The 14,302-nt window shown below is 40.1% G+C and overlaps 2 protein-coding genes across 3 annotated transcripts in view; both read right to left on the reverse strand.

Moving 5' to 3' along the window:
- Nucleotides 1-14,302, reverse strand: part of LOC309511932 (low-density lipoprotein receptor-related protein 8-like) — a 31,304-nt gene continuing 17,002 nt past the window's right edge. Inside the window, exons 10-13 of one of the 2 annotated variants that reach the window (XM_082187307.1) lie at nucleotides 5,563-5,673; nucleotides 3,071-3,145; nucleotides 1,999-2,153; nucleotides 1-797 (exon numbers count right to left, since the gene is read on the reverse strand). In XM_082187307.1, coding sequence (XP_082043433.1) covers nucleotides 771-797; nucleotides 1,999-2,153; nucleotides 3,071-3,145; nucleotides 5,563-5,673 — 368 coding nt within the window. In that variant the 3' untranslated portion in view covers nucleotides 1-770. The remainder of the gene's footprint in view (nucleotides 798-1,998; nucleotides 2,154-3,070; nucleotides 3,146-5,562; nucleotides 5,674-14,302) is intronic. The other variant, XM_082187308.1, reaches the window with a different exon arrangement.
- On the reverse strand, nucleotides 8,466-11,666 carry LOC309511928 (uncharacterized protein). The gene is made up of 2 exons (XM_082187302.1): nucleotides 9,692-11,666; nucleotides 8,466-9,493 (listed from the first exon to the last, which is right to left on the reverse strand). The coding sequence occupies exons 1-2, from the start codon at nucleotides 11,598-11,600 to the stop codon at nucleotides 8,694-8,696; spliced, it is 2,709 nt and encodes a 902-aa protein (XP_082043428.1). The 5' UTR covers nucleotides 11,601-11,666; the 3' UTR covers nucleotides 8,466-8,693.

Below are 14,302 nucleotides of genomic sequence, written 5' to 3' on the forward strand. Positions count from 1 at the left end.
TACAATTTCAAACCCATATAATTTATTTCACCAAGCCCAACATATGACGATACCATGGGTCATTAAAAGCATTCAAACCACTTTTTTTCAAACTCAAGACTTTACTATATATAAGAACTAACCCTCTTTTTAGCACTAACTTAAAGTAAACAGTAAGTGATCCAAACCAAAAAATAAATAGCATTTATTTTTTTCTCCTCGCATAATAAATATAACACAACTATAATCTAGGCATTTCCAGCATCAGTGAATTTTAAAATAAAATCTTTTCCTAACTGATTTAGTCTCTATGCGCACATGACAAAGGCAAGACAGAGATTGTCAACTTAAATGGTGAATGGAGATTATTCCTTCCACAAATTACAGCAGTATACACTAAACAGAACATCTTAAAACAAGTTCAAAACTAATAAACATCATGTAATAACTCACAGATCTGTTGTGTCACTACATGATCAGTTAATTATTGACATGGAGCTCCGAAAACTCTCACCGTCATATTTTGCGGTGATACACACATAATTAAGTTAAAGGACTAAAAAGTCTGATACAGTGATGATAGTGTATTTTTATACATGCTACACAGAGTTCAAATTCAGTTTGACTGGTGTTCTATATGATTGTCAATCACAAATAGACATTTGGAAAAAATGTAAGAGCATTTTTGGGGTCACCAAACAGAATGTTCTCATGGAATCCATCTTCCTGCCGGGGCGGTGAGATATCTACCACAGGAAGTGTGCGGTTTCCATTACAGGAAAATACTGTCATCATGTTGAACCATTCTGTGTGCCATCCTGAACACACAAGCAACATATTATCTATGTAGATAAGCTAAATTTGAACAGGAAATATGCAAAACAGTGCATACATCATTTAGCAGCTGCTATTTGAAATAATCATGTTATAAAGAACACAACAGAAACAAAATAACTGAATCATTGGGAGACAATAGACATCAAAATTAAATAACTTGTTTCCTTAATGCATTCACTGATGAAGTATTATAATTAGGGTTGGGCGATATGGCCAAAAATATCCCAATATTTTTTCCATATCATACTATATCAATATTGATCATGATATTCATTTACCATTAATTGTGTTTTATAAATTTTACAATTTAATCAAGCTTTTAAAATGTTATCAAATGAAAATATAACAATTTACAAAACATTGCATTTTTATTTTTTGTCACAACAAAATTGTATAAATTAAAAACATGGATGGAAAAATATGATATTCCTTATATTACTATTTTGAGAAGTACATTTTAGTATACAGTACAGTAGTGATATATTTCCGTCATAATTTCTTAAAGTTGAAACAAACTTTTAATTTGATGGTTGTTGTGAAGATCTTTCCGTTTTAGTTTCAGTTTCAGAGTGTATTTGACAGGTAGTATTTCTCAAATGAAAGGGCGAAAAGCTTGCGAAGTGACTCGCAAAGCACCTCAGGAAAAGAAGTTCATCTGTTCATATCCTCATATATTGAGTGAGTGTCACGCGTGTGAGCTTGGAGAGGCAGCTCACTGCAGAGCAAATGGGTGGAGCTTAAGTCTAGCTAGACATCCAGTGAGGAGGAGCGAATGTAATTCGGGCCTTATGGGTGGAACTGCAATATCCAACTACACCCTTACCCTACACAACTCTATCCCTCCACAGAGAGGTGGAGCTGGACGTCATTTGACTCTGCAGTGAGCACCACTTGTGAGTTTGTGTATCGGACGAAACCGTGTGCCGTTCATTCACGGATAGACACGCAGAAATCACTTATTAGCAACATGCACTGACTAGCTGTTGTCGCGTTTATTTCTGCTGTGTGATAGGTTGTCAGATTATTAATCCATATTGAGAAAAACTGTCTAGAGCTTATCATCGTTATCGATGTAAATTTTGTTGCGATGTCTCGCCCGGCCCTTTAATTCATTTCAATTTCAATTCATGGTCATTCCATTTTTAATGAATTATTTTTTTTGTTTCTAATTGTGGCTCTTACTTTATGCTCGTGTACCACAGGTAGCTTGGATAACAAAAGAGGATCCTGGGATTCTTTAAGAGTCACATCTCCAAGAAGAGAAAGGGAACGAGAGGCACAGAATTCAGACCGCTGCCACCATAGCACCAACCCCACCAACAGCAAACTGATGATGACTAACAAACAAAGAACAAATAAAGGTTATCAAGGGAACATCAATCCAGACATTTCTCAAAAAAATCATGAATGCATTAAAAGGGTCCTATTATGCTTTTTCACTTTTTTAGTTAGTGTGTAATGTTGCTGTTTGAGCATAACAATTATCTGTAAGGTTACAAGGCTCAAAGTAATAAATAAAAAAATAAAAAAAACACACCACTCTGAAACGTCCTGTGAAATCCGTGCTTGCAAAGTCTGTGCATGAAATCCGTTCTATATGATCCTCTTGTTTGTTAACATTCTTATGTCTGAATCAGGCTTGAATTGGTTTGAAATCGACACCATCCTTAAAGAAATAGTTCACTTCAAAATTAAAATTCCGTTATCATTTACTTACCCTCAAGTTGTTTCAAACCTGTATGAATTTCTTCTGCTGAACACAAAAGAAGATATTTTGAAGAATGTCAGTAACCAGACAGTGATGTGCCCCATTAACTTCCTTAGTAGGAAAAGAAATACTATGGAAGTCAATGGGGTCCATCAACTGTTTGGTAACCGACATTCTTCAAAATATCTTCCTTTGTGTTCAGCAGAAGAAATTCATACAGGTTTGAAACAACTTGACACCCTCTGTAAATGAGTTCATATTGAAGTGAACCATTCCTTTAATATTTACACCTGAGCAGATGAAAGTCAGTTATGGTAAGGGGCGTTACATTTCCCGAACACGCACTAAGCAGTGCCAAACACAACACACTGAGCCAGCTAACCAATCACAGCACATTTCATATTTCAGTTTCATCGAAACAGGAACTACATGTATTACAGGTGCTGTAATAATGTGTGAAAGTACACACCCCAAAAACAAAATCAAGACTTCATAAAAAAGCATGATAGGGCCCCTTTAAGGTTGCAACAGAGAAGTTGAACCAACCAGTCAAAGACAGAATCCATGAAAATGCTGAATCAGGAAGTGGGGTTCCTGTTGCCGACCGCAATAGATCCTTGTCTGAAAATGAAAAAAAGTGCAATGAAAAAAGGAAATGAAATGAAAAAAAAGGGGAAGAAAACTAAGAGGAAGGAAGAAACACTTTCTATTTTTGTTCTTGACACTGAAGGCTGTGCATTCAATCAAATTCTACTGTCATGTGCCACAAATGTATTTGCCACTTAGTTGAAGCCAGGCAAAATCTGCTAAATGTTGACACTAAAGCGTTCAGACATTATAAACATTAACACCATGGATGCCTGTTAAGCTCATTTAAAACAATGCGTGTTGTGAATAGCGCTATATAAATAAAACCTTTTTGAGAAAAAAAGGCATAGTAAAAAAGAAAAAGAAAAGCTTGAACAAATGCTGCTATACCCTTCACAATGCTGCTACATAAAACCATTTAGAAAAAATAAACAATTAGTCTCAGTCATCCTGCTTCTGATCTCAAGTTATGCTTTTGTATGAGACCCTTTTCCAGTAATTGGTTAGGTGAGTCAAAAGAAGTCAAAGGATGATATCCTGTTTATGTATTGCTAAGAATATCCTCCATTTTCCAACTGAGACTGAGTATCTAGTCATCTGGTCTCTGTCCCTCTTATTTGGTTCTCCCAGTGCACTGTAGTGTTTCACGAGATCTGGAGGGCATTGCAGAAGACTGTAGATAATTGAATAAAAAAAAAAAAAAAAAAATCTAACAAATTAACAATTAGAAACCAGATGATATACCGGTATTTTCCTTTTCAGCCTATGCCATGTTAATCATTCAGTATTTTATCAGATCTGTAAAAACTGATTTTCCTGCTTAAACAAAAACTCACCCTGCAATAAAGCAATAAAATGCACCCTGGACAGGAGATAGCAAAGACAGAGCACAGGACATTGCCCTGCCCAAACTTATCTCCTTGTTTGACTTCAACTCATCCCCCTCTCCCTCCTCAAGTCACTGAAAGTTCATTAAGAATGTTTATATATCACATATGGTGTATCTTGTGAATCTATTGTTTTTCCTTTTCATGTTTGGTATCATTTTAAGTGTCTGGTAAAATGGTCTTAATTTCATTGCAGTCATTGGTTTAATGAGAAAGATTGAAAACTAGGAGAATCCTGTTTCTCCTCTCTGGGTGATATCTCTTTAAGATATCTCCCGAAACCAGGCGAAACCATACAGTGCTGTTTCAGTGTTTTCCTGTTGGAAAGCCCTGACACACCACTGTGTGTCTCTGTCAGGAATACATTGCTTACTTTTAGAGTCATCTTTGAGTAAATGATGTCATGTATTTATTATTTCTGAATTGGCTTTTAATCAATTACTTGTGTAATTGGCATGATACATTTTTACCTGACAAATAAATGTTACATCTTGATTCATTCTGCATCTTTCAGAAATCATTATTTCCAGTAGATTAAAAGTGTAGTCTGGTGTTTCCGCAAATCTCTGTCCAGGATAGATCAAACCGAAGGCGCTATGAATGGAGCATGGAGCACGTCATATGGAGACCTTCCGATTTCTGACTATCAATGACTTAGCACGTTGTAAGCTTGCAACTATTAAAAAAATGACACCTTTGTCATGAGTCAGCAGTGAGCAACCGCTTAGGGTAAAATAGTTGCAACTGCACCCTCTGACTATTTCAGAACTGGCTAGTTTGTGATCGTGAGCGCACATTCGCGACGTGACGTCTGAAAGTGACATTAGGTCCTTAATGAACGAATATTTGAAATTATGAGATGCCCAGAATAATCAAAGATCTAAATTAATACATAAATCAATATTTATGACTATTTTCTAATCAGAAACACAATCTAAATTTGATTATCATTTGAAATTGGAGTCAGATTAAGCGTAGAGCTAAAGTAGTATTGAAACTAAATTCCAATAAATTAAGTGAACTTCACTGGAGCGCTGAAAAGACATACACGCATTATTCCTTCGCCCAGGCCGTCCAATCCGTCGTTGGGCCAATGGGTGGTCCTTACAGATCCATGCATTTTGTCATAATTTTAAAACATTTAAAGTCAGTTTTTAAAACCACAGGTTAGAACCAGTAGTTTAAAGCATAACAAATAAACAAGGCTTGTACAAAATTAAATGCACACAAGACACGGTTGCAACAAAAAAAAGAAGAAGAAAAAAGGCAGAAGTGGTTTTCACAGCAAAGGTGTGATGATAAATTAAATGCAGCGTTTCGGAAAGTACATGTCACTTTATGGTTAGGGTTAGCCTAACATGTGGGTTAAGCAACTTGTAACAACTACAGCATTAAATGTTACCAGAACATTGTGTTTGACATAGCAGGTGCTTACCTAACAAAAGAGCAAAATAAGCAAGATATGGTCTACTAAACAGTACATTGTACCTCAGTCAGTAACTAAGAAGAACATGGGATTATGAAGTTTACCACTAATGTACACAGACACAAATACTCACGTACCAAAGTTAGTCTGTTGTGGGTCAGAGCAAATGAATTGAGGTTTTTTAGAGAAGAGATCTGTGACGCAGACCGACAAACAAACCTCTCCAGAGATACCGCATACAGCATGACCTGAAGTTGCATGTGCAAACACATAGGTACAAACACATCAACACATTGAAAAATATTGAATTTCTATGTATAAAAGATGTCAGTAAATTCAAACCATGTTTTGGTTTTGTAGCTAATGCGAATAACCACAAATTCTTTTGAAGTTGTTGTAATAAACTCCTTTTGTTTTATTACTATGTCACATTTCAGAATGAAAGTCATCAAAACTAAATGGAAGCAAGAATTCTTTAGTGACCAAAAAAAATCGTACACAAATCTGCATACTCTATACGTTCTCTATGAAATGCATCCTGGGATGCTTTTTTTAAACACTACTGAATAAGTTCATATGGGTCATTTGAGGTTGGCATTTTTAAGATAATGGAAAACATAAATTCAGACTTTTATTTTAAAAAATGTCACACTTATAGTTATAACCAGCAGAGTAACACTTTATGATAAAGGACTCATTTGTTAACATGAACTAACTATGAGCAATATATTTTTACAGCATTTGTTAACTACATCCTTGTTAATGTGTTCATGTTTTTTCACAGTGCATCGAAGGGTTAGTCAGCCAAAGATTTTAATTCTTTCATCATAAATGTCAACTGTCAACTGTTACCAACATTCTTAAAAATATCTTCTTTTGTGTACAACAGAAGAAAGAAACTCAAACAGGTTTGGAACAACATAAGGGTGCGTAATTGATTACAGAATTTTTTTTGGGGGGGGTGAACTAACCCTTTGATGCACTGTGAACTAACATGATCATGAACATTTAACTGATGGTAACAGATAGAACTTTTGATCTTAAAAATGTATTAGTAAAAGTTTAAATTTACATTAAGATTTATAAATGATGTACAAGTATTGTTCATTGTTATTTCATGTTATTACATGGCTTGGTTGAATTCTAATGTAGAATGCGGTCTGTTATTTCTTGATAACAGACTGCTGCGAAGTATAACACACCGTTGCCATGAAAAACAGAGCGTTGCTATGGACGCAGGATTCTAACCGTAGAGACGGAATAGACTATTTTCTTTAGCGGAAGCAATAAACTCCTTTTTAAATCAATATTTTGTGTCAAATTCTTTATTTATTTGGTAGGTTGCCATGTAATAAGCGGGATAATGTAGAGCGAGGCGGTTGTTACAGCGAATACAACCCCTTCAGGCTGATTCAAGATTCATCCTGATCAGTCTGTCGGGGTTGTATTCGCTACAACCGCCTCGCACCACATTATCCCTTACTTAACAAATGAAATCCTATTGGAAACAGTTACCACTAGTAGTGCATGCATGTATGTACGTGTTGTAACGTGTATGTAACACTAGATTAAAGGTACAATATGCAAGAATTTTTGCCGCTAGAGGGCGCTACATTCCAAACAACAACAACGGCGTAGCTTGATGACGATGTGAAGGAGCGTGGAATGATGGGAACTGTCGTTTTAAACTCCACCGTGGATGTAAATCAGTCAAACGGGAATCGAAAAATCATGTTCATGGATGAGGCTAAGTTCTATTTTTATAAATGTTGCGTTTAATGACATGCTTTTTGTGGCGAGGGGGGCGTGGTTCAGCGCGGTCTGTGATGGGAGAGAAAAGAGACGAGCAAGTAGGTCAAGTGCAAATGCACCTGTGTCTTATTGCAGTATTATTGGCGTGGAGAGACCGCGTATAAGCCGCGCTGGAACGAGAGAGAGACTGGAGAGAAAATTGGACGCAGAGGAAGAAAACCGGTGGATCCGAGCTCTCATTTTTGAACTGTTTTGTGCCGTCGCGGTTGCCACAGTGAATGCGCGTTGTGCGCGGCTTTTGTTTGTTTTGCTTTATTTTAATAAAGTACGAGTCCCAGTCACACCGACCCCTGTCTTCTTCCTTCCTGACTCTTAAACCTCATCAGACTTTTATTTCATTAAAATGAATTAACCGCAAGAAAAGTAAGGTTTAATACTTCATAGATGTTACTGTATTTGTTGAATTCATTGTTGTGATAACGCTGTGCAGTTTTACATGTTCTAAACAATTGTTGTAAAAGTACATTCGAACATACCCACATCATTTGCCAAAATACTGATTCATCTTTATGTATAACACATGCTATATTTATTTACATGGCCATAAACACCAGACGTGATAAACAATGTCAATAAACTAAACACAAATCTAAAGCAATAATACTTTCCTTACATAAACATAACTATTACCGAATGCTACATTTGGAAAATATAAAATTAAGCATGCTTTGTCGACAGAACCAGCTGCAATCGGTAAAGAATAATTGTGTCCCATAACGACTGCAAGAAACAAGCTAAAGTTTGTAGCTTGATAGACGCTACAACTAGGCCTACAACTTCCGCATTTGTCCAGGACACCACGCAGTACGAGCGGAAACCGAGGGTGACGCGGATATGACGCAATTGACTGGCGACTCCCAGCTCCCCCCTGCTCTAACGCCCCGTTTCCTTGGTTAAAATCGCTATTTTCTCACGATTTAAAAATAGTTGGAAACATTTGGGATATTGTAAGTAATCAACTTAACAAAATATATAACACTGGCCTTGAGATTTTGGGATATTTTAATGCAAAATTCTTACATATTGTACCTTTAAGGTATTTATCAAAAAATATTTTGTCAAAAAAGGCGAACTACAGCTACAAAAAGCATACATTTACCACTACAGCATATTATTAACTCTTCCATCATTCTGAATCCGATCTGGATGTAGTCTGACAAAAACTTGATTTTCTTAAGTGTTGATAAAAAAAGAATACATGAAGATAGAATAAAACTGCTTTTAAACACTTTTTTTGTTTACATTTACATTTACATTTAGTCATTTAGCAGACGCCCTTATCCAAAGCGACTTACAAATTAGGACTAAGTTCAGCGAGTCATCATAAAGAGGCAAAAGCAACAACAACGCAGGAAGTGCTCAAAATACGAAGTTCAGGTATTATTCAGAGTAGCATAAGCCTGATAAGTGATGTTTCAAAGGGAAAGGATTTTTTTTTTTTTTTTTTTTTTTTTTTCTATAAGGTTAAGTGCTCACGGAAGAGATTGGTTTTCAGCTGTTTTTTGAATGTTGTCAGGGATTCTGCATTCCGGATGAGGGTGGGGAGAGCGTTCCACCAGCATGGAACTGTAAATGAGAATGTCCTGGAAAGTGATTTTGTGGCTTTCTGTGATGGAACCACGAGACGTCGCTCGTTGACCGATCGTAGGTGTCTGGTAGGGATGTAGACTCGTAGGAGTGAGTGAAAGTAGGAGGGAGCTGAGCCTGTGATAGTTCTGTAAGCAAGCGTCAGTGCCTTGAACTTGATGCGAGCAGCTAGAGGTAGCCAGTGCAGAGAGATGAACAGAGGAGTGACGTGGGCCCTCTTGGGCTCGTTGAAGACAAGACGAGCTGCAGCATTCTGGATCATCTGTAGGGGTTTGGTCGCACATGCTGGGAGTCCAGCCAGAAGGGCATTGCAGTAGTCAAGCCTAGAGATGACCAGGGCCTGGACGATAAGTTGTGTTGCATGCTCAGTTAGGAAAGGCCTGATCTTCCTGATGTTGTGCAGTGCAAACCTGCATGATCGAGCTGTCTTTGAAATGTGATCTGTGAAGGTCAGCTGGTCATCAAACGTTACTCCAAGATTTCTGACCGATCTTGATGGGGTGATTAATGATGACTCTAGCTGGATGGTGAAGTCGTGCTGTAGAGACGGATTGGCAGGGAGGACGAGAAGCTCAGTCTTTGCCAGGTTGAGCTGCAGGTGGTGTTCCTTCATCCATGTGGAGATGTCCGCCAGACAGCTTGAGACCCGTGCAGCTACTGTGGGATCATCTGGTTGAAAGGAGAGGAAGAGCTGTGTGTCATCAGCATAGCAGTGGTAGGAAAAACCGTGTGCCTGTATGATGTGTCCCAGTGATGTGGTGTAGATGGAGAAGAGGAGGGGACCAAGAACTGAACCCTGGGCAACCCCTGTGGTCAGCTGATGTGCTCTGGATACCTCGCCTCTCCATGCGACCTTGAAGGACCTACCTGTGAGATAGGACTCAAACCAGTGGAGTGAAGTTCCTGTGATGCCCAGTGATGAGAGGGTGGACAGAAGGATCTGATGATTCACCGTGTCGAAGGCAGCAGACAGATCCAGGAGAATGAGGACTGAAGATTTGGAAGCAGCTTTTGCGATCCGTAGGGCTTCTGTGACTGACAGTAATGCAGTCTCAGTTGAATGTCCTTTCTTGAAGCCAGATTGGTTGACATCCAGCTGGTTGTTTAGAGACAAGAAGGATGTTAGTTGGTTGAAGACAGCTCTTTCAAGTGTCTTCGCAATGAATGGTAGGAGAGAGATAGGTCTGTAATTCTCTACCAATGATGTGTTTAGCGTTGGTTTTTTGAGCAGTGGAGTAACCCGAGCCTGCTTGAATGCTGTAGGGAAGGTGCCAGTGTGGAGGGATGAGTTGATGATGTGTGTGAGTGATGGTAGAAGTGTGGGAGAGATGGCTTGTAGAAGGTGTGAGGGGATGGGGTCAAGCGTGCAGGTGGTAGGGTGACTGGAGAGGAGAAGTGTAGATACTTCTTCCTCGGTTAGCGAAGAAAAGGAGGACAGAGGGGTATTGGCTGTGGAAGGGGTCGGTCTGGGTTCCTGTGTGTGTGGAGCTGAGAACTGACTGCTGATAGCTGTTGTTTTGTTGGTGAAGAAGGTCGCAAAATCGTCAGCAGTTAAGGAGGAGGCGGGAGGTGGTGGAGGTGGACAGAGGAGAGAGTTGAATGTCTTGAAGAGTAATCGTGTGTTGGAGGAGCTGTTGATCTTGTTGTGGAAGTATGAAGATTTTGCAGCATGAACATCAACAGAAAAGGAGGAGAGGAGAGATTGATACATACTCAGGTCAGATGCGTCTTTTGATTTGTGCCATTTCCTCTCCGCTGCCCTGAGTTTGGTCCGGTGTTCCCGAAGAACCTCAGATAACCAGGGGTTAGAGGGAGTAGTGCGTGCTGGCCTGGAGGAGAGAGGGCAGATAATGTCTAGAGAAGAGATTAGAGTGGAGCATAAGGTGTCCGTTGCGGTATTCACATCCAGAGATGAGAATTGTGAGGGTGGGGGAAGAGAGGATGACACGGCAGAGGAGAGATGGGAGGGGGAAAGTGAGCGCAGGTTTCGTCTGAAAGTGACTGGTGGTGGGGGTGGGGGTGCAGGGGTAGAGAGTTGTAGACTGAAAGTAATGAGGAAATGATCTGAAACGTGGAGAGGTGTCACCAGGATGTTTTCTGTGGTGCAGTTGCGTGTGTAAACCAGGTCCAGTTGGTTGCCTGATTTGTGAGTAGCTGTGGTGATGAGTCGTTTGAGATCGAAAGAGGCTAGGAGAGAGGTGAAGTCTGTTGCATGTGGCTTTTCGAGATGAATGTTGAAGTCACCGAGGACTAGAAGTGGGGTGCCGTCCTCAGGGAAAGTGGACAGCAGCACATCCAGCTCATCTACAAAGTTACCCAGCTGACCTGGGGGGCGATAAATGACTACAATATGGATTTTAATGGGGGTTGTAAGTGTAATAGCATGATATTCAAATGAGTTGTTGTTGCATAGAGAAGAGAGCGTGGAGTATTTGCAATTGTTAGAAACGAGAAGCCCTGTACCCCCACCTCTCCCAGACTGGCGAGGGGAGTGGGAGAAGGAGAAATTGCTAGAGAGAGCAGCAGGGGTTGCTGAGTCTTCTGGACGAATCCAGGTCTCAGTCAGCCCCAAGATACTAAGAGTAGAATGAGATGCAAAGGCTGGAATGAAGTCAGCTTTATTGACTGCTGACTGACAATTCCATAGACCCACGGAAAGAGAGAGAGGAGTATGTGAGGATGTGGGGATGGGACGCAGATTGGCAGTATTGCGCTGCCTATTGCGCGTGATGAAAGGACGGTGCCGAGAGATAACAGGAATGTATTGAAAGCACATGTTGATTAAGGTGAACAATAAGGTAAGTAGAGGGAAGAGAAAGGGAAGAGGAGATACGTAAGTGCCTTTCTGGGGTCCTTGCTCGGTGGAGTCGCGCAGGTAGAGTCGCTGGTCTTTTCCCGAGTCGGTCTTCACACGAGGAGCCTGAACACGAGAGCTGAACGCTTCCGCTGACGCTTCCGCGACAGCGCGCAAATTACACAGATATACGGATAATGCTTTCACCGCTTGAGTGAGTACAGCTGTTTCGGTCGGGCAATTAAGTGTAAATAACGCGAAAATGTGGCAATTCCAACCTGCTAGGAGCAAAGGCTTGACTAAAAACAACAATGAAATAACAGGGTGAACAGAGTATTCTGGCAAAAACACTTGCGCGTTCTAGCTGTGCCTCTAGTATGCTTGTCGCTGGTCCTCTGCCGCTGGTGTTTAAAAGCAGAGGGTCTCCTCTTTCTTTTGATACAGTACATTGCATGTTAAGATATACACACAACAAAGTATTCTGGGGGGCATTACATTTTTGAGAAAAATTATCAAAAACGCTGGCGTGACTGGCAACTTTTTAATTTTTAAGAGTTAATATTTCGTTGGTTCTCTAATCTTCGCATGCATTCATAATTTCTTTATTTGACAGCCTGGCCAAAAACTATATCCGCACAAGTTGGCATGTTTCATTGCATTATCACATATAAAACAATTGACCCCAAGCACAACTATGCAGTGTTGGGAGTAACGCATTACAAAAGTAATGCATTACAGTAACATATTACTTTTTGCTGTAACGCAGAAGTGTAAGGCATTACTAGTCAATTTTCAGTAATATTTTACTCGGTACATGTTCAGAAACGGTTGCGTTACAACACACTTTTAGCCCAAAATGTAATACTTTTTTTTTTTTTTTTTGGGGGGAAAAAAACAGCAAGACCGCGAGACATTAACGAATGAAAAATGCAAGTTAGTTATTACCTGTTCGTGGTTAGTCAATAGCCACGTGAGATGTTAGTAAATAAAGACTAAATGACAGCTTCTGATATATGTATGGCGATTTATTTCATTCATCTCCTCTTGCTGGTGTACCTATTGTGTGACATAGTCCCAGGGACGGATTATGACTTGTAAAGGCCCTGGGGCCAGTTATCTCCCCCAAAAAAATTGTAAATATAATGCACAATGTTGCTGGTGAAGACAGGGCTGCCACTTCTCCGTTTTTTCACGCAATGAAAAATCCCGAAGCAAAGAGGCCATAGACAAGACAAGGCAGGTTACTTTTGATCAGACGCGGCGTCAGTCGATTTTGCCGGGGAATGTTTTGAGTGTGGCCCCGAATGTATTTTGAAAAGTTGACTGACAAATATGAAACCGGACAATAGCCTATGTAAACCCCTGAAATAATAAGTTGCCTTATTTCATTGTGCTTTGGCTTTTTTGCTGTCTCTGACTGGTGATTGTTGACATCTCTCACACAGAGACGCACCACGTGAGTGATTTCCATAGACAGTAAAAGAAATGAACACAGCGACCCCATTGGATTCAACGGAGAAAAGTGAAGTCAATTAGAAGCACTCACTTCCTGATGACTGAGCGTACTGCGCAGACTCAAACTGAGCTTGACGACGTAGATGTGACGTGAGCAACCTGTCTGTCTTCTAGTAGCTGTGCCAAGGGCGTAGATTTGGTTTGAACATTGGGGGGGGGGGTTGAAGTTTGGGTATGCCTCCTGATGCCTCCTTTTCATGTGATCATGGTATAAATATTGGGGGGGGTTATCTCCCCCCCAACCCCCCCACAAATTACGCCCCTGGGCTGTGCCAAGAGAAATCTGAATCCTTCCCTTCCGAAACTTGCAGAGACGGAGAGTGTGAGTAGGAGGTGTCCATGAGCTAGGAGCAGGAGCAACTTTTGCTAAGTATTCTGATTAATTATTTTGTCATTTTGCCTCCACGTCCCCCCGATTGCCCGCAAGCTTCTCCTCCTGTCCATACGGTAATTTCTCTACTGTGCGACAGAGAGTCGCGTGGTTGTGACGCAATCGTTAGCCTATTTTTACAAAAACTGCTTCTACGGGGCCATAACGTAAGATACAAGGTAATGGAGCCTTTTATAAATGTTTGTGTTTCTTTAGAAATAAATAATGGACAAATGGAGTCTTTAAACACCTCAGATGTAAAGTTATTCGCTGTCAAAGTGACGCCAAAATGAATGGGAGTCAATGGAATGCTAACAGCAGGTGGGGGTCTGCTAATCATTGGCCGCCCCCGGGGAAGCTTCAGTTTTTTCTGAAAGATTACCCCCTTGGTGATTTCAGCCTATCCTAGAATATCTCCAGGATTTGCGCGCAACAGCAAACAATCTCACAGCAATAAAAATAAATTAAAAAGAACGCAGTCAGCACCTCCGCACAGTCCTCTGTCAGATGAGATGTTTTCAGGCTATATGCAGGGGCGTTTCTAGGTTTTAAAAACATCAGGGGCTGAGCCCGAAACGTCAGGGGCTGGGGTTATAAGATAACATGATTAATTCAGCCCTGGCACTGTATAGCCACACCAGCCCACGAAGTTGGTTTCAGCAACTTTTTTCTTTCTTGAGTTAATCAATGTTTTTGGCACTAATCAAAGAAGAAAACCAACTTTTTCTAACTTCTAACTTTTAAAAAGAAAGAAAAGTTGCTGAAACCAATCTTTAATGCTAATATATAAATTGCTCAT

This window comes from Leuciscus leuciscus, assembly GCF_965113295.1.
Source record: "Leuciscus leuciscus genome assembly, chromosome: 13".
Classification (NCBI taxonomy): domain Eukaryota; kingdom Metazoa; phylum Chordata; class Actinopteri; order Cypriniformes; family Leuciscidae; genus Leuciscus; species Leuciscus leuciscus.

What these genes read in the sequence shown, in the direction of transcription:
- LOC309511928 (XM_082187302.1), bottom strand. Translation starts at nt 11,600, where the DNA reads ATGTGCTTTCAATACATTCCTGTTATCTCTCGGCACCGTCCTTTCATC. An exon ending in GTTTGAGTCCTATCTCACAG is followed by an intron (nt 9,494 to 9,691) that starts GTAGGTCCTTCA and finishes CCTTTCAACCAG; the next exon opens with ATGATCCCACAGTAGCTGCA.